Below are 20,724 nucleotides of genomic sequence, written 5' to 3'. Positions count from 1 at the left end.
AGTTGAACTTCTAGAAATGAAGACTATCATGTCTGAGGTGAAACATACGCTCAATTGGATTAACAGCAGATTAAATATTGCAAAAGAAATAGTAGTAAGCTTAAAGACATAGCAGTAGAAGCTATCCAAAATGAGACACCAATACATAAAAAAGGGTTAAAGAAAAATGAAAAAAGCATCATGAGCTGTAGGAAAACTTCAGGTAGCTTAACATAAATGTAAATAGAAGGGGGGTGGGCAGAAACAACATTTGAAAAGATAATGGTCCGAAATTTTCTGTAGAAAAATTCTAAACTCACACACAGAAGATTCTCAATGAGTCCAAATCATAAGAAATATGAAGAAAACTACACCAAGGCATATCATAATCAAATTGAGTCCAAATCACAAGAAATACGAAGAAAACTTCACCAAGGCATATCATAATCAGATTTCTTAGAAGAAGGATAAAAAAGTTGGAGTCAGCCAGAGAAAATAGTCACATTATATACAGAGGAACGAAGAAAAAGATGAGAGCAGATATGCTGAAAACAGTCCAAGTCAGAAGGTAATGGTGCAGCATCTTTAAAGTACTAAAGAAAAGAACTGTCAGCCTAGAATTCTATACCCAGTGAAAATATATTTCATCACCAGTAGAATTGCACTACAAGACTGTGTAGGAGGAAAATGATACCAGCTGGAAATAGGAATCTATATACAAAGGAATGTAGAGCGCCTTATTATTTAATTATCTTTAGAAAACAATTCACTGTTTTAAACAAACTACCAACATTGTATTGTGGTGTTTATAACATATGCTTAAGTATAAGTTATGACAACAATAACATAAAGGCTGGAAGAGGAGTACAAGTATACTATTGTAAGATTCTTCCATAATCCATGAAGTAGCATAACATCACTTGAAAGTATGTTGTAGTAGTTAAAGATGCATACTATAAACTCTTAAGCAACCACCAAAATAATAACAGAGCAATAACCAATAAGCCAAAAAAGGGGAACGTAATGGAATCATAATACTCCTCAAAAGAAGGCAGAAAGGAGGGTAAAAAGAGGGAAAAAAGAACAGATGGGACAAATGCAAAAATGATAGACTTATACCTATCCCCATCAATATTCACATTAAATGTAAATGGCAAAGTTTCAGATTAGATTAAAAAAAAAAAGCAAGAGCCAAACATATGCTACCTAGAAGAAATATACTTTAAACACACAAATAGGTTACAAATGAAAGGAGATATATTTCTTCTCAACCTTTTGGCTAAGATCAAGTATAAATGTAAAAGGAGATATATACCATGCTAACATTAATTGAAATAAAGCTGGGGTGGTTATAGTAATAACAGACAAAGTAGTTTTCAGTGCAAAGAATATCACTAGGGATAAAGTCATTTATAATGATAAAGGTATTGATTCATCAAAAGGACATAACAACTCTACATGTTTATGTGCCTGATAACAGACCTTCAAAATACATGAAGCAAAATCTGAAAGAATTGCTAAGATAAATAAACAAATATATAATTACAGCTGTAGATTTCCATGTGCTGCTCTCATTAATGAGTAAAACAGGTTGCTGCCATGTCTTCTGGGTGCAGCGCTGGGTGGAGCAGCTCAAACTGGAGGCCGGCGTGGAGAGGATCAAGGTCTCTCAGGCTGCTGCAGAGCTTCAACAGTACTGTGTACAGAATGCCTGCAAGGACGGCCTGCTGGTTGGGGTGCCAGTTGGGAGCAACCCCTTCTGGGAGCCCAGATCCTGCACTTTACTCTGAAGATTGAGAAGAAGTTCATTGAGGAATGCCTCCAAGTACAAAGTGATGAACAACCATCTCCATGTTTCAGGAAAACTTTTCTCTAGCCAAACAACTTTTAGATATTTCAGACCTTTCCTGTGGCCTGGTCCTATAGCCAAAATTCTACAGAAATTGATGCGTTTCTGCTCAAATAAGGAAACTGGGTGAAAGAGTGGATCTTTTAAATAATAATGACCTGGTTCTTTTGGTGAAGTGCTTTATACTTAAACACAAACCCTACCACCAAATATACCAAAATACATCTGTTTCGAAAGTGAATTACCAGTGTTTCTGTACCTGGAATACCATGTGTGTTTTATTTACTGGATGTTTACATTTTAGGAAGGAAAACATTTTTGTTTTTTAAAAATTCAATATTTGTAATTTGTTGTTCCTAAGATTTTTATACTGTAACAAAATTTGTTCTTATCTCATAAATTTAGTTTCTACATGAAGATAACTATAAGATTGAGGGGAAGAATAGGCTTTACTAATCAAATGATGTCTTGATTTTTCTAAAAAAGAAGACCTTTTTATTTTTAAACACTAAACATGGAGCTGTTTCTAGCAAACTTTTTTGGGAAAGATAAACATGTTATGTACGAGGTTGCCCCATCCTGCGTGTGAAGCAGATTTGATCTTTGTCTTCTTAAGTTCCTCTATTTTATGATTGTGGTTTAACAAATACTACATTATTTCATGTCTTTAATAAATGTTAAAAATGTAATCTACATTCAAATGGTTAAAAACAAAGTAATGTGAAAATATTACAGTCTCAATTCTTAATGTCACAGTGTTTTATTTTGATGATGTGGCTTCAGTTTGATTTGGGACACTTTTTAAATGGATACTTTGTGTTTGTAATAATCTCTGAAGAGTTTGGAAATAAAATTTCTGCTTACTTCATCAAAAAAAAAATAATGAATAGAAGTAGAGGGAAAATCAATAAGGATGTACAACACTTGAATAACACCAACCAACCTGACCTAATTGACATTTATCTAACACTTCACCCAACAACAGCAGAATACGTAGTCCCTTCACATGTACACAGAATATTTATGAAGATAGGCCATATTCTGAGCCATAAAACAAATTTCAATGAATTTTAAAGTACTCAACTCATATGAAGTATGTTCTGTGACCATAATGGAATTATATTAGGAATCATAACATAAAGATCATGAACGATTCCTCTATATTTGGTAACTAAATAACTATTTAGTTGTAACCCATGGGTTAGAGAAGAAATTAAAAGGGAAATTAGAAAGTATTTTGAACTGAATGAAAATGAAAACACAACATATCTCAACATGTGTGGGATGCTACTAAAGCCTATTAAGTGAATTTAGCAAGGTTACAGTGTATGTGATGAATAACTAGCAACAAACAATTGAAAATTGAAATGTTAAAAATGGTACCATTCTTTCATAAATCATAACAAATGTACCAATCATGCATGGTATTAATCACAGGGTAGTATATGGGAGCTCTGTATTTTATACATAATTTTTCTGTAAACCTACAACTTTTCTAATAAAAAAAAGCAAAACCATTTACAAAACCACCCAAAAAAATATGAAAAACTTGGAGAAAATCAGAAAAAAGATATGCAAGATCTTTTACTCAAAATTGTAAAACATTGCTGAGAGGAATTAAAGGAACACCTGGAGATAAATGTCTTGTTTATGGGTGGGAAGATTCAGTAATGTTAACATATCAATTCTCCCAAATTGATCTATAGAATCAACGTAATCCCAATGAAAATCCCAGCAGTCTCCCTTTTTTTTTTTTGAAATTGACAAGCTGATTCTAAAAGCATAGAAATGCAAAGGACCTGAAATAGCCAGACAATTTTTAAAAAGAAGAACAAAATTGGAGGATTGATACTACCTGCTTTCAAGTCTTATTATATTATAGCTGCTTTATCAAGACAGTGTTGTAAAGTCATCAAGATTGACAAGTAGATCAATGGAACAGAATAGAGACCTGCACATATACATACAACTGATTTTTTTTTTTTAAATCTTCATTTTATTGAGATATATTCACATACCACGCAGTCATACAAAACAAATCGTACTTTCGATTGTTTACAGTACCATTACATAGTGGTACATTCATCACCCAAATCAATCCCTGACACCTTCATTAGCACACACACAAAAATAACAAGAATAATAATTAGAGTGAAAAAGAGCAGTTGAAGTAAAAAAGAACACTGGGTACCTTTGTCTGTTTGTTTCCTTCCCCTATTTTTCTACTCATCCATCCATAAACTAGACAAAATGGAGTGTGGTCTTTATGGCTTTCCCAATCCCATTGTCACCCCTCATAAGCTACATTTTTATACAACTGTCTTTGAGATTCATGGGTTCTCGGTTGCAGTTTGATAGTTTCAGGTATCCACCACCAGCTACCCCAATTCTTTAGAACCTAAAAAGGGTTGTCTAAAGTGTGCATAAGAGTGCCCACCAGAGTGACCTCTCGGCTCCTTTTGGAATCTCTCTGCCACTCAAGCTTATTTCATTTCCTTTCACATCCCCTTTTTGGTCAAGAAGATGTTCTCCGTCCCACGATGCCAGGTCTACATTCCTCCCCGGGAGTCATAGTCCACGTTGCCAGGGAGATTCACTCCCCTGGGTGTCTGATCCCACGTAGTGGGGAGGGCAGTGATTTCACCTTTCAAGTTGGCTTAGCTAGAGAGACAGGGCCACATCTGAGCAACAAAGAGGCATTCGGGAGGAGGCTCTTAGGCACAACCATAGGGAGGCCTAGACTCTCCTTTGCTGCAACCGTCTTCCCAAGGGTAAAACCTGTGGTAGAGGGCTCAACCCATCAAACCACCAGTCCCCTATGTCTGTGGTCATGTTAGCAACCATGGAGGTGGGGTAGGCGAATACCCCTGCATTCTCCACAGGCTCCTCAAGGGGGCACTACATCTTTTTTTTTTTCCTTGTTTTTCTTTCTTTTTTTTTTTTTTAACTTTCCCTTCTTTTTTAAATCAACTGTATGAAAAAAAAGTTAAAAAGAAAACAGACATACAATAAAAGAACATTTCAAAGAGACCATAACAAGGGAGTAAGAAAAAGACAACTAACCTAAGATAACTGCTTAACTTCCAACATGTTCCTACTTTACCCCAAGAAAGTTACCTAATATAGCAACATTTCTGTGAATTTGCTCCTACTATATCCATCAGAAATTAACAGACCATAGTCATTCCTGGGCATCCCCAGAACGTTAAATAGCTTATCTGTTCTTCTTGGATTATTGTTCCCCCTTCCTTAATTGCTCTCTATTGCTAGTTCCCCTACATTCTACATTATAAACCATTTGTTTTACATTTTTCAAAGTTCACATTAGTGGTAGCATGTAATATTTCTCTTTTTGTGCCTGGCTTATTTCGCTCAGCATTATGTCTTCAAGGTTCATCCATGTTGTCATATGTTTCACGAGATCGTTCCTTCTTACTGCCGCGTAGTATTCCATCGTGTGTATATACCACATTTTATTTATCCACTCATCTGTTGAAGGACATTTGGGTTGTTTCCATCTCTTGGCAATTGTGAATAATGCTGCTATGAACATTGGCGTGCAGATATCTGTTCGTGTCACTGCTTTCCGATCTTCCGGGTATATACCGAGAAGTGCAATCGCTGGATCGAATGGTAACTCTATATCTAGTTTTCTAAGGAACTGCCAGACTGACTTCCAGAGTGGCTGAACGATTATACAGTACCACCAACAATGAATAAGAGTTCCAATTTCTCCACATCCCCTCCAGCATTTGTAGTTTCCTGTTTGTTTAATGGCAGCCATTCTAACCGGTGTTAGATGGTATCTCATTGTGGTCTTAATTTGCATCTCTCTAATAGCTAGTGAAGCTGAACATTTTTTCATGTGTTTCTTGGCCATTTGTATTTCCTCTTCAGAGAACTGTCTTTTCATATCTTTTGCCCATTTTATAATTGGGCCGACTGTACTATTGTCATTGAGTTGTAGGATTTCTTTATATATGCAAGATATCAGTCTTTTGTCAGATACATGGTTTCCAAAAATTTTTTCCCATTGAGTTGGCTGCCTCTTTACCTTTTTGAGAAATTCCTTTGAGGTGCAGAAACTTCTAAGCTTGAGGAGTTCCCATTTATCTATTTTCTCTTTTGTTGCTTGTGCTTTGGGTGTAAAGTCTAGGAAGTGGCCGCCTAATACAAGGTCTTGAAGATGTTTTCCTACATTATCTTCTAGGAGTTTTATGGTACTTTCTTTTATATTGAGATCTTTGGTCCATTTTGAGTTAATTTTTGTGTGGGGGGTGAGGTAGGGGTCCTCTTTCATTCTTTTGGATATGGATATCCAACTCTCCCAGCCCCATTTGTTGAAAAGACCATTATGACTCAGTTCAGTGACTTTGTAGGCCTTATCAAAGATCAGTCGGCCATAGATCTGAGGGTCTATCTCCGAATTCTCAATTCGATTCCATTGATCTATATGTCTATCTTTGTGCCAGTACCATGCTGTTTTGGCAACTGTGGCTTTAGAATAAGCTTCAAAGTCAGGGAGTGTAAGTCCTCCCACTTCGTTTTTCTTTTTTAGAGTGTCTTTAGCAATTCGAGGCATCTTCCCTTTCCAAATAAATTTGATAACTAGCTTTTCCAAGTCTGCAAAGTAGGTTGTTGGAATTTTGATTGGGACTGCATTGAATCTGTAGATGAGTTTGGGTAGAATTGACATCTTAATGACATTCAGTCTTCCTATCCATGAACATGGAATATTTTTCCATCTTTTAAGGTCCCCTTCTATTTCTTTTAGTAGAGTTATGTAGTTTTCTTTGTATAGGTCTTTTACATCTTTGGTTAAGTTTATTCCTAGGTACTTGATTTTTTTAGTTGCTATTGAAAATGGAATCTTTTTCTTGAGTGTCTCTTCAGTTTGTTCATTTCTAGCATATAGAAACATTACTGACTTATGTGCATTAACCTTGTATCCCGCTACTTTGCTAAATTTGTTTATTAGCTCTAGTAGCTGTATCGTCGATTTCTCAGGGTTTTCTAGATATAAGATCATATCATCTGCAAACAATGACAGTTTTACTTCTTCTTTTCCAATTTGGATGCCTTTTATTTCTTTGTCTTGCCGGATTGCCCTGGCTAGCACTTCCAGCACAATGTTGAATAACAGTGGTGACAGCGGGCATCCTTGTCTTGTTCCTGATCTTAGAGGGAAGGCTTTCAGTCTCTCACCATTGAGTACTATGCTGGCTGTGGGTTTTTCATATATGCTCTTTATTATGTTGAGGAAGTTTCCTTCAATTCCTACCTTTTGAAGTGTTTTTATCAAAAAGGGATGTTGGATTTTGTCAAATGCTTTTTCAGCATCTATTGAGATGATCAATTGATTTTTCCCTTTTGACTTGTTAATGTGTTGTAATACATTGATTGATTTTCTTATGTTGAACCATCCTTGCATGCCTGGAATAAACCCCACTTGGTCATGGTGTATGATTTTTTTAATGTGTCTTTGGATTCGATTTGCAAGTATTTTGTTGAGGATTTTTGCATCTATATTCATTAGGGAGATTGGCCGGTAGTTTTCCTTTTTTGTAGCATCTTTGCCTGGTTTTGGTATTAGATTGATGTTAGCTTCATAAAATGAGTTAGGTAGTGTTCCATTTTCTTCAATGTTTTGAAAGAGTTTGAGTAAGATTGGTGTCAGTTCTTTCTGGAAAGTTTGGTAGAATTCCCCTGTGAAGCCATCTGGCCCTGGGCATTTATTTGTGGGAAGATTTTTGATGACTGATTGGATCTCTTTGGTTGTGATGGGTTGGTTGAGGTCTTCTATTTCTTCTCTGGTCAGTCTAGGTTGTTCATATGTTTCCAGGAAATTGTCCATTTCCTCTACATTATCCAGTTTGTCGCCATACAGTTGTTCATAGTATCCTCTTATAATTTTTTTAATTTCTTCAGGATCTGCAGTTATGTCACCTTTTTCATTCATTATTTTGTTTTATGGGTCTTCTCTCTTTTTGATTTTGTCATTCTAGCTAGGGGCTTGTCAATCTTGTTGATCTTCTCAAAGAACCAACTTTTGGTGATATTTATCCTCTCTATTGTTTTTTTGTTCTCTATGTCATTTATTTCTGCTTTAATCCTTGTTATTTCTTTTCTTCTACTTGGTTTAGGATTGGTTTGCTGTTCATTTTCTAGCTTCTTCAGTTGATCCATTAGTTCTTTGATTTTGGCTCTTTCTTCCTTTTTAATATATGCGTTTAGTGCTATAAATTTCCCCCTTAGCACTGCTTTTGCTGCATCCCATAGGTTTTGGTATGTTGTGTTCTCATTTTCATTCGTCTCTATATATTTAGCAATTTCTCTTGCTATTTCTTCTTTAACCCACTGATTGTTTAGGAGTGTGTTGTTTAACCTCCAGGTATTTGTGAATTTTCTAAGTCTCTGATGGTTATTGACTTCTAATTGTATTCCATTGTGGTCAGAGAATGTGCTTTGAATAATTTCAATCTTTTTAAATTTATTGAGGCTTGTTTTATGTCCCAGCATATGATCTATTCTGGAGAAAGTTCCATGAGCACTAGAAAATTATGTGTATCCTGGTGATTTGGGATGTAATGTCCTGTATATGTCTGTTAAATCTAATTCATTTATCAGATTGTTTAGGTTTTCAGTTTCCTTGTTGGTCTTCTGTCTGGTTGATCTATCTATAGGAGAGAGTGCTGTGTTGAAGTCTCCCACAATTATTGTGGAAACATCAGTTGCTTCCTTTAGTTTTGCCAGTGTTTCTCTCATGTATTTTGTGGCACCTTGATTGGGTGCATAGACATTTACGATTGTTATTTCTTCTTGCTGAATTGCCCCTTTTATTAGTATGTAGTGGCCTTCTTTGTCTCTCAAAACATCCCTGCATTTGAAGTCTATTTTATCTGAGATTAATATTGCTACACCTGCTTTCTTTTGGCTGTAGCTTGCATGAAATATTTTTTTCCATCCTTTCACTTTCAGTTTCTTTGTGTCCCTGTGTCTAAGATGAGTCTCTTGTATGCAACATATTGATGGTTCATTTTTTTGGATCCATTCTGCGAATCTATATCTTTTAATTGGGGAGTTTAATCCATTTACATTCAACGTTATAACCGTGAAGGCATTTCTTGAATCAGCCATCTTATCTTTTGGTTTATGTTTGTCATATTTTTCCCCTCTGTCTATTAATATCCTTTATTGTACCCATACCGAATCTCTTTAGTACTGAACCTTTTTCCAAGTCTCTCTGTCCTTTCTTTGTTTCTCTATCTGTAGGGCTCCCTTTAGTATCTGCAGTAGGGCAGGTCTCTTGTTAGCAAATTCTCTCAGCATTTGTTTGTCTGTGAAAAATTTAAGCTCTCCCTCGAATTTGAAGGAGAGCTTTGCTGGATAAAGTATTCTTGGCTGGAAATTTTTCTCACTCAGAATTTTAAATATATCATGCCACTGCCTTCTTGCCTCCATGGTGGCTGCTGAGTAGTCACTACTTAGTCTTATGCTGTTTCCTTTGTATGTGGTGAATTGCTTTTCTCTTGCTGCTTTCAGAACTTGCTCCTTCTCTTCTATGTTTGACAGTGTGATCAGTATATGTCTCGGAGTGGGTTTATTTGGATTTATTCTATTTGGAGTTCGTTGAGCATTTATGATTTGTGTATTTATGTTGTTTAGAAGATTTGGGAAGTTTTCCCCAACAATTTCTTTGAATACTCTTCCTAGACCTTTACCCTTTTCTTCCCCTTCTGGGACACCAATGAGTCTTATATTTGGACGTTTCATATTATCTGTCATATCCCTGAGGTCCATTTCGATTTTTTCAATTTTTTTCCCCATTCTTTCTTTTATGCTTTCATTTTCCATTCTGTCATCTTCGAGGTCACTGATTCGTTGTTCAACTTCCTCTAGTCTTGTACAATGAGTGTCCAGAATCTTTTTAATTTGGTCAACAGTTTCTTTAATTTCCATAAGATCATCCAGTTTTTTATTTAGTCTTGCAATGTCTTCTTTATGCTCTTCTAGGGTCTTCTTGATTTCCTTTGTCTCCCGTACTATGGTCTCATTGTTCATCTTTAGTTCTTTGAGTAGCTGCTCTAGGTGCTGTGTCTCTTCTGATGTTTTGATTTGGGTGCTTGGGCTTGGGTTATCCATATCGTCTGTTTTTTTCATATGCTTTATAATTTTCTGTTGTTTTTGGCCTCGTGGCATTTGCTGAACTTGATAGGGTTCTTTTAGGATTTGTAGACCAATTGAAGTTCTTATCTCTAATTTATCAGATCTACAGCTTCATGGAGTACACTTTCTCTAACTAACCAGCACGTGGCGTCCACGAGCCACCTGTTCTCCACAAGCCAGTTCTCCCCTGCTTAGCCTTTTTGGTGAGTGGGGGAGTGAGTCTTGTGGGGTCCAATTGGTGTACCAAGTTTGCGTGTGTAGTTGGTGTTGCCTGCCCTGTATATGGGGCGTGTTTCTGGGCAGTCAGGGAGGGGGGGTGGCTCTAACAATCAAATCTCCCTGGTGATCCTAGAGTTTTAAAGCTGCTGCAATAGTCTAATCCTTCAGTTCAGTCCTGCCACAGTTTGTCTCTGCCACTGACCCACAAGTCCTTGGTATTGGCGTATGGCTCCTGAGACTTGCAAGTGGGCCCCTCTTCCAGGCCGTGCACCCCCGGGTCCTCTGTTGAGGGATGACTGTGCTATGTCACATGTGAGTGCCATCCCCCCAGGGCAGTTCTGGGCTGCTGGGCTGTGTAGGGAGGCTCCCAGTCTGCTCAAATGATGGCTGAATGGGGCTTTGTTAATTCACACTGCTCTACCTTCCCAACTCTGGGACAGTCAGCTGAGGTTGAAGGGAAGGCTAATGTCCACGCCCAGTTTTGTGGTGTGTGCCTGTTATTTGAAGCACTTCCGTCACACTGGGTTGTCTGGGGCAGTTCTGGGCTATGGGGCTGGCGATGGGCAGGAGTGTTTCCTGTCCACCAGGATGATGGCTGTGAGCGGACACCCCCCTTTTCTTGGGAAGTTGTGGTGTTTAGTGAATTTTCTCAGCCGCTGGATTATTGCGTTTTGTCTCAAAGCTCTCCTAGTTCTGCTCTTGACTTGACCTGCCCAAACTGCAAGTCTTTGAAGCTTTCTGTATTGGGCTTCTTAGAGTAATTGTTTTAGAAAAAGAAAAAAGGATTTAAAAAAAAAAAAAAGGGCCCTCCTCAGAGATCTAATGGGTTATTGAAATGCTAAGAGACAAAGGAACCAGGGCCATTAAGGAAAGGTCCACAGGGCAGAGAGATCAGCTTTTCTTCGGGATTTACATATGCGCCTCAGGGCCTGAGCTCAGGCCTGGGCTCTGCCCTTCCCCTTTCTATGTTCACCAGAACTCCAAAAATCCTCCGCTTTTATTTTGGAGTTTTTCATGCTGTTTTTTTTCTATGCCTGTCTCCTCTCTGCTGGGCTGGCTGCTCTCAGATTCTCTGGTGTCTGGTCTCCGTCTATCTATGGTTGGAGTTTGGATCAGCAGAATGAGTTTCCGATAAGGGCTGCCACTGCAGTTCTCCCTTCTCCTTCCCGGAGCTGACAGCCCCTCCTCCCACAGGACTGAGCCTGGCAGGGAGGGGCGCGGGTCCCCTGGCCACAAAAACTTACAGATTTTGCTGATCTCAGCAGTTCGACTTTTTCATGAGTGTTGTATGAAGTATGCCCAAAGTCAGATTGCTCTGTGGTGTCCAGTCCATGCAGTTCCTGGCTTTCTACCTACTTTCCTGGAGGAGTAACTAAAACATACAGCTCACCAGTCTGCCATCTTGCCCCCCATACAACTGATTTTTGATGAAGGTGCAAGGCAGTTCAGTGGGGGAAAATTACAGTTTTTTCAACAAATGGTACTAGGAAAATTGGATAACTATACACACAAAAAAATGAACCTCAATCCATATCTTGTACTATAAATAACGGAAATAAGGCAAAACAGATCATATAGGCCTAAACGTAAAACCTAAAACTATAAAACATCTAGGAAAGATAAAGAACAGAATCTTTGTGACCTTGGGTTAGGCAAAGATTTTTAGATACGACACCAAAAGCATGATCCATAAAAGAGAAAATTGATAAATTGGACTTCACCAAAATAAGAACTTATGCTCTCTGAAAGACACTATGAAGAGAATGAAGACAAGGCATAGACATGGAGAAAATATTTGCAAGAGAGGCTTTGCTATCTGGTAAAGAATTTGTATCCAGAATATGTAAAGAATTCTCAAATCGCAGTAATAAAGTAATAATCCCTTCTTTAAAATTGGCAAACAATTTGAATAGACATTTCACCAAAGATATACAGATGGAAAATAAGCCCATGAAAAGATGCTTAACATCATTTGTCATTAAGGAAATGTAAATTAAATCCATAGTGAAATACCACTTCTCATGTATTAAAATGGCTAAAATTGAAAAGACTATTCATACCAAGTGTTGTCAATGATGTGATAGAATTGGAACAGTCTCATACACTGTTGGTGGGAATGTAAAATGATATAGCCATTTTGGAAAAACAGTTTGGCAGGTTTTTTTGTTTGTTTTTTTTTAAGGTAAACACATACCTAACCATATGATTCAGCCATTCCCCTAGTAGGTATTTATCTAAAGAAAGCATATGTGCGCATAAAGACTTGAACGTGATAATTCATTAGCACTTTATTTGTAATGGCCAAAATAGATAAACAAATTGTGATATATCCATAAAATGAAATACTACTCAAAAATAAAAAGGAATTAACTATTGATAAACACAATTTGCATGTATCCTAAAATAACTATGCTGTATGAAAGAAACCAGTGGAAAACAAAGAGTATATACTCTTTATTCCATTCCTATAAAATTCTAGAAAATGCAAACTGACATATAGTGAGAGAAAGCAGATCAGTAGTTGCTTGGGGACAAGCAGGTGGGAGGGAGCAAGGTGGAACAGGAAGGAGGCATGGGGAAACTTTTTTGGATGAAGGATATGTTCACTATCTTGATTGTGATGATGGTTTCATGGATGTATACATGTGTCAAAATATATCAAATTGTACACTTTAAGAATGTACAGTTTATTATATGTTAATTGCACACCAATAAGAAAGATAGCCCAAAAAAGGCAAAAAAATACATATATTTCAAAAGTCAGTGGCTTTCATATACACAAGCAATATGTAGTTAAAGGATAAAATGGTAGAGAAAACTTGATACACAGTTGCAACAAAGATTAAATGTTCAGAAATAAATTTAACCCCAAATGTGCAAAATCTTTTGTGAGAGCTGACTTCCCAAGATGGTCTGCAGTGATCCCTGTTGCAGTGAACTCACACCTGTATGTAATTCCCTTCCATTGAATGAGGGCTTGACGTAATGACTAATGAATTAGGGTGAAAATGACACTCTGTGACTCAGAGACTGAGTCATAAAAGGCAGTGTGGCCATCCCAAAGTAATTTGGGCAGAGAATAAAAGTATATATTCGGGGCCCCCCTAAGGAGTTGGGGGAGGATGTGGAGGTGTTGGGCTTCCTCACCTGGATTGTTGCTGATGTTCTCACAAACATTGGGGACTGATGGCTTGACATGCCAAGCCCTCTGTCTTGGGGCTTGCCCCTATGAAACTTGTTGCTGCAAAGGAGAGGCTAAACCTGCTTATAATTGTGCCTAAGAGTCTCCCGAGTGCCTCTTTGTTGCTCAGATGTGGCCCTCTCTCTCTCTCTAACTAAGCCACTTTGGTGGGTGATCTCGCTGCCCTCCCTACTACATGAGACCTGACTCCCAGGGGTGGGATATGACTCCTGGGGATGAATCTGGACCCGACATCATGGGATTGAGAACATCTTCTTGGTCAAAACGGGGATGTGAAATGAAATGAAAGCTTCAGTGGCTGAGAGATTCCAAATGGAGTCGAGAGGTCACTCTGGTGGACATTCTCACACACTATATGGATAACGCTTTTTAGGTTGTAATGTATTGGAATAGCTAGAAGTAAATACCTGAAACTACCAAACTCCAACCCAGTAGCCTTGACTCGTGAAGACGATTATATAACAATGTAGATTACAAGGGGTGACAGTGTGATTGTGAAAACCTTGTACGTCGCACTCCCTTTATCCAGTGTATGAATGGATGAGTAGAAAAATGGGGACAAAAACTAAATGAAAAATAGGGTGGGATGGGGGGGATGACTTGGGTGTTCTTTTTTATTTTTAGTTTTTATTCTTATCCTGCTTTCTGGTGTAAGGAAAATGTTTAAAAATAGGTTGGGGTGATGAATGCACAACTATATGATGGTGCTGTGAACAGTTGATTGTACTCCATGGATGATTGTATGGTATGTGAATATATCTCAATGAAACGGAATTAAAAAAAAAAAAAAGGCAGTGTGGCATTGCTCTCTCTCTGGTCACTAACTCTGCATAAAGCCAGCTGCCATTTTCAAACAACCATATGGAGAGGCCCAAATGGAAGGGGACTAAACCCTGCTCCCAGCAGCTTGAGTGTGAGCTTGGAGATGGAAAAAACTATTCTTCCAGCCCCATCTAAACCAGTCTTGAATTCCCAGCCCTGACTGACAACTTTATTGAAACCTCATTAGAGACCCTGAGCAAGAAACATCCAGCTAAGCTGACCCTCAGAAACTGTGAGATACTAAATTTGTCACATAACAATAGATAACCACTTGTGCAGGTTTGGATGATAATGTCCCCCAAAACGCCACGTTCTTCAATGCAATATTGTGGGGGCTGACATATTAGTGTAGATTAGGTTGGAATCTTTGAGATGTGACCCACCCAACTGTGGGTAATACCTTTGTTTAGATTATTTCCATGGAGGTGTGGCTCCACCTATTCAGCATGGGTCTTGTTTAGTTTACTGGAGCCCTATAAAAGCTCACAAACAGAAGGACCTCGGGGCAGCTGCAGCTTAGAGAGACAGTTTTGAGAAAGCCATTTTGAAACACAACCTAGGAGCAAGCAGACACCAGCCACATGCCTTCCCAGCTGACAGAGATTTTTCATACGTCATCAGTGTTCTTCAGTGAGGATACCCTACTGTTGATGCCTTTGTTTGGACATTTGCATGGTCAAAATACTGTAACTTTGTAACCAAATAAACCCCCTTTATAAAAGCCAGTCCATTTCTGGCATTTTGCATAACAGCAGCATAAGCAAACCAGAACACCACTACACCTATATAAAGAATATTTTAAAACATTCCTGAAATAGTAACGGAATTCTACAAAAGTAGACTTGAAAACATGGAAAGATAGCCTCTGTTCTTGGATAGGATAAATCAACATTGTAACGATAACAGTTCTTCCTAACTTAAAAAATCACTGCAATCCCAACAAAAATAACAGTAAACAATTTTATGGTGTTTGGTTAATTGTGAAGTTCATATAAAAAAAACAAATACACAGGAATATCCAGGAAACATTGGGGGAGGGGGATTGTGGTCCTATCAGACATTACAGCATACTGTGAAGTCTCTGTAATTACAGTAGCTTGGCACTGGCACTTGAGTAGGCATGTAGACCACAGAAATAGAATAGAAAGTCCTGAAATAGGCCCAGTTACCTATGGAAATTTAGTATATGATTAAAGTGGAATCTCAAATTACTCAGGCAAAGATGGACTTTTTAATAAATATTGTTGGAAAAGTGAGTTGTCATTTAGAAAAAAATAATTAAATTTATATCCATATCATATCATGTACAGGATAAACTGCGATGGATTAGGGATCTAAATATATAAAATGAAGCTATGTAAGTATTAGAAGGAAAAAATGGGTAAACTCCTCTTTAACTCTGTAGGGAAAGACTTTCTACTGATAACTAAAAATCCAGACACAATAAAAGAAAAGATTGATAGATTTGGCTATATACAATTTTTTAACATTTATGGCAAAACACCATGGACAAAGTAAAAAAGCAAATGACAAACTGGGAGAAAATATTTGCAACATGAACCACAAACAAAAGGGCTAAGATTTTTAACATTTAAAGAACTAAAAATTGAGAGAGCACCAAAACCCTTTAGAAAAATAGGAAAAAGCCTTGAACAGAAAGTTCATCAAAAAAGATGTAAAAATGGCCCCCAAACATATGAAAACCTCTAGTTACTAAACTCACTCAGTTAGATGCAAATTGAAGCAACACTGAGATACCATTTATCACCTATTAGACTGACACAAATTTAAGCATACGAGAACACATTTTGTTCGTTAGGCAGTAGGAAAAACAGGAACTCATACTGCTACAACCCTTCTGAAGGGAAATTTGGCTACACTTAATAGAACTACATATGCCTTTACTTTCTGACCCATCAATCCCACTTCTAGGAATCTATGCTGAAGATACACCTCCAATAATACAAAAATATATATGCACAAGATTATTCATTGCAGCATTCTTAGCAATTTCAAAATATTGGAAACAAATAACCATAGTATATCCACACAATGGAGTACTATACAGCTGTTTAAAAAATGAGGACGGTCTTTATGAACTCATTTCAGGTGATTTGCAGCATATACTGTTAAGTGGAAAAAATCAAAGTGCAAAATAATATATATAGTATGCTACTCTTCATTTAAGAAAGGATATAGCAAATGACAGTTTCTGTCATTTGTGCAAAAGAATACAGGAAGGAAAAATTAAAAACTGGAGATTGGTTACCTACAGAGGGCGAGTAGGAAAGGGATGTATTGTGGGGTGAATGGTGGCCCTAAAAAGGATATGTCTAGGTTCTTGAACCCTGGAACCTGGAATGTTACCTTATTTGGAAAAGGATCTTTTCAGAAGTTGTTAAAGATCTCAAGAAGGGATCATCCTGGATTACTGGAAGGGCCCTAAATCCAATGACAAGTGAACTTTTGAGAGACACAGAAGAGAGACACAGAGAGAGAAGGGATAAGGCCATTTGAAGACACAGGCAGAGGTCGGACGAAGGCAGCCACAAGACTTGGAGTGCCTGGAGCCACAAGGAGCTGGAGGAGGCGAAGAATGGAATCTTCCCTAGAGTCTCCAGAGGCAGCACAGTACTGCTTCACCTTGATTTTGAACGCCTGGCTTCTAGAACTATGAAAGAATGAATTTCTGTTGTTTTAAGCCATCCAGTTTATGCTAATTTGTTGCAGCATTTAAGAAGTAATACAGGATGGAAAGAAGAGAATAAAAAAGGATTAGTAAGGATGAAAAGGGATCAACACATCTCTGAATATACCTTTTTGTATAGCTTTGTGTCCCAGAACCATAGTAATGGTTTACATACCCTTCCTCCAAGAAATAAATAATTTCAATCAACCAGGATGTGTGTAAAGAAACCCCAAATAAAATATAAACAGTAACAAATGAATTGAACTGTATTACAAACGAATAACATAACTACACCAAAGGCATGGGGGAAGAAAAGGAAAGAACTGACCTAAGCAACTTTGGAAAATAGTATTTTGCCTGGTTACTTTAAAGCTAAAGACAAAAAGAACTGTATACAAATATTGTACTCTAGTTGTTTTCGTTGGGGTATAGGTGAACAAGTATGTTATTAATTTATGTATATACTAGAATTGAATGAATAAGTAAATCTAGTGTAGATAATGAACCAGATTTCTCACTTTACAAAAAGGAAGTTACAAAGGAAAGGGGGAAGGCTAGAATTAGCCTTGTAGTGTTAGATTGGAATCCAAGTTATTTATATGAACTCAGTAGTTGTTAATATATATATATATATAGGTAGATGGGAAGAAGTATAGAGACGTGTGCATGTGTGAATTAGTGCACATGCACATATTTCCTAGTTCTGCTCACTGAGAGGGCCTGGGAGCAGTGACACTCTAGTAGCCATAAGCACACTTAGGACCAGATCTTGGTTTCCAAATATCATTCTCCAATAAAAGAAACCGGAGCTGCTTAGACAAAAGGTTGATTCCAGGGCTAAGGCAGGAAAAATATAGTATGAGCCTGATCATCTTATGATAGCAGAAATAAGGAAGTGCTCATAAAAGGAGAGAGGCATGACAAAAGACAGGAGCTAATCTGAAAGAGCGCCCAGTGGCCAAAGCTAGATTAATTTGAACAACAAAATAAATAATGATAGTATTAAATTACAACCCATAGAATAAAATAAATAGTCCTGAGTCCATACTGATATAAATTTAAGAGATAACTATATGGGGGGAAGGGACAGCACTTCCTTACAGAAGAATTTCAATTAATAAATGTAGAAGGAATGAGGGAAAAACAGAATCACCACTAAGCAGACACCACAGTATAAGTATTGCAGCAGGATCCACTTATGGATGCTGGAATCATGGGTGAAAGTTTAAGGAGAAATACGATATTGACATAGTCCCAAAATATCTCCCCCAAGAATATCAATTACAAAAAGAAAATAGTAATTTTACAGTAGAGGAGAACCAGCAGACACCACCTTAACCAAGTGTGATCAAGGTTAACACCAGGTATGAGACATAGCACAGTATGATGATTAGCTAATTAATAGGTTATATCTAGGTTGTCATTGCTGTTGCCTCTGGTTATTAGATTAACAGTAATTAATTGGTTAACCAAGCCTATTTGGTTCCAGGGTCATTAAAAGTGTTTTTAAAATCTAATTAAAAATAAAAACATGTTAATTCAAGGTTTTAATACTAACAGTCTCAGTGAAGATAAGATAGCTAATAAATAAAATCCTAAATTGAAAACAGATTTGAGAACACAATTATTTTGATGATCTCTAGTAGAATTAGCTGGCTTGCACAACTTAACCTATACAGATTTCAAATTTCTTGGCAATATGGCTATTTCAAAAATTTTCCCATGTCTCTGGGCTAAAGAAAGAGAATAATTCTAGTTGGGTTATGTCTACTATCCTTTCTGTGTGAATTTCTCTTAACAATCCCTGACATGTCTTGATATGTTAGAATTACAGGTACATACTTCCAAGACATACGATTCACAAACCACCAAATATAGCTAAATAAAAATTTTACCTTTTTACTGACATAAGCTAACATCCAGAAAAGCAATTTTAATTAAATTTAATAAAGTTTTAAACTTCAAGTGCATTGCTCAGTATTCTAAAATAGTTGAGTTTGATCAATCAACTGGAAGCTTACTCTACAGAAAGGGGAAAGCTCTGTAGGCATTTATCTGGTATGTTTGTTGTTCTAGTCTCGGTTTTGATCTTTTTCAGGATGTGGTGGATACACACCCTGGCCTCACATTCTTGAAAGATGCTCCAGAATTCCACTCCCGCTACATTACCACGGTAGGTCCCTCATTTTATCTAAAAATAATTCCATAAGTCTCCTTTTCATCACTATTTAGTATCCAGGCTTTCCAAACTTTATGCAAAAGATAATGTGGGCTATAGTGATTATTTTAAGTGGAAGGGAAGGTGCAGTAAAATTGAATTAGTAATTTATTCATTTATATCTCTTTCCATGTTTATATATGCCCAGTGCTTAGGAGGTCTCTTGTATACAAAATTAAATTGATAAACTCATTCCATCTAGTGTTGTGAAGTTGCATTATGCTGTGCTGTGAATATTGATATTTAACATTTCAGAGTAAGACAGAAAAGAATTTTCAACCGCCTTTTCCAGAAAAAGATGTTAGACCTGGAAATGATAATGAGAAACAGCTTTCTTGTAACTTAAAAAAAAAAAACAAAAATCATGTGCTAATTTAAGATAATAACTCAAAATCCTCTATTTTGCAGAGTGCTTTTACACACCCTGTTTTCTTATGCACAGCCTCTTTGGATCAGTCAGGGAGGGCATGAATTCTGAATGAGAGCACACAGGCCTTCAGAGTACAGTGTAGCCATATCACGCATTCTCTGCCCTCTTTCCCAGGTTATCTTTGAAGAAATTCCAGAGACAAGCCCCAGGGCACAGTCCAACCTCACGTTTATAGACACGCTCAAGTTAGGTTCTCCTAACACATCCATGTTACAGGACACTAGTGGTTTTTCCCCCCTGCAGGAACTTCATTCTGTTTTCACATAGGTTCTCTTCTGCCAATGTAAAACTTTGTAAGACCTTCTCTGAACCAGAAGGTGTCACTGTCATCTAAGACTATCACAGAAGTTAATTTTGCCTGTTACCCATTATACTCGACTAAATTTCCTCCGCCACACTCACCCTGGCTCAATCCACTCTCATTTCTCACTTGGATTACTTTTAACTATTCTCCCTGCTTTATCCCTCATTGTCCTGCAGTCTAGTATTCACAAAATGAAGAGTTGTTCTTTAAAAATGTTAAGTCAGATCATCTTCCTCCTCTGCTCAGATGCTGCAGTGGTTTCCCATCTCATCAGAATAAAAGCCAAAGTCCTTGCCAAGACTTTCTGTAACCACCCCCCTCCCCTATTATGCAATCCCTGCTCTCTGATTTTATCTCCTGCCATTCTCCCCTTTGCTCATTCTGCTTCAGCCACAATGGCCTCCTCACTGTTGGTGGATAGATCAAACCCTCTCCCGCTTCAGGTGCTTTGTTCTTACTCTTCCATCTGCCGGAACACTCTTTCTGTATACAGATTTCCATATAGCTTGCTCCCTCGCTTCATCCAGGTATCTGCTCAGATATTCCTTTGTTAGTGAGGCCTTCCTTGATCCTGTTCTGCCCTTTTTCTCCCTCTGCTCCCTCCCCCTAAACACTATTCCTTTGTCCTGCTTTTTCTTCCTAGCTTTTACCACTATCTGATATTTTAAAATCCATCTCCTTCTGTAGAATAAAAGCTCCATGAGAGCAGAGACTTTGTATTTTTTTCACCGCTGTATCCCTGATATCTAGAATGATGCCTGGCACATAGTAGACATACAATAAATAGTTATTGAGTGAATAAATAAAATTATTCATCTTAAGAATTCTACATTAGGTCTGGCTACA

General features: G+C 37.5%; 1 protein-coding gene across 5 annotated transcripts in view; it reads left to right on the top strand.

Annotated features, from left to right (window-relative positions):
• The window catches only part of PPP2R3A (protein phosphatase 2 regulatory subunit B''alpha), a 243,680-nt gene that overhangs the window by 126,824 nt on the left and 96,132 nt on the right, over positions 1–20,724 (top strand). For all 5 annotated transcript variants that reach the window (XM_037844535.1, XM_037844542.1, XM_037844529.1 and 2 more), the window contains one exon: positions 19,025–19,099. In XM_037844535.1, coding sequence (XP_037700463.1) covers positions 19,025–19,099 — 75 coding nt within the window. The remainder of the gene's footprint in view (positions 1–19,024; positions 19,100–20,724) is intronic.

Source organism: Choloepus didactylus, chromosome 1 (genome assembly GCF_015220235.1).
Source record: "Choloepus didactylus isolate mChoDid1 chromosome 1, mChoDid1.pri, whole genome shotgun sequence".
NCBI lineage: Eukaryota > Metazoa > Chordata > Mammalia > Pilosa > Megalonychidae > Choloepus > Choloepus didactylus.
The sequence above is the reverse complement of the archived record's forward strand: the minus strand, read 5'-3'. Positions and strand labels throughout refer to the sequence as shown.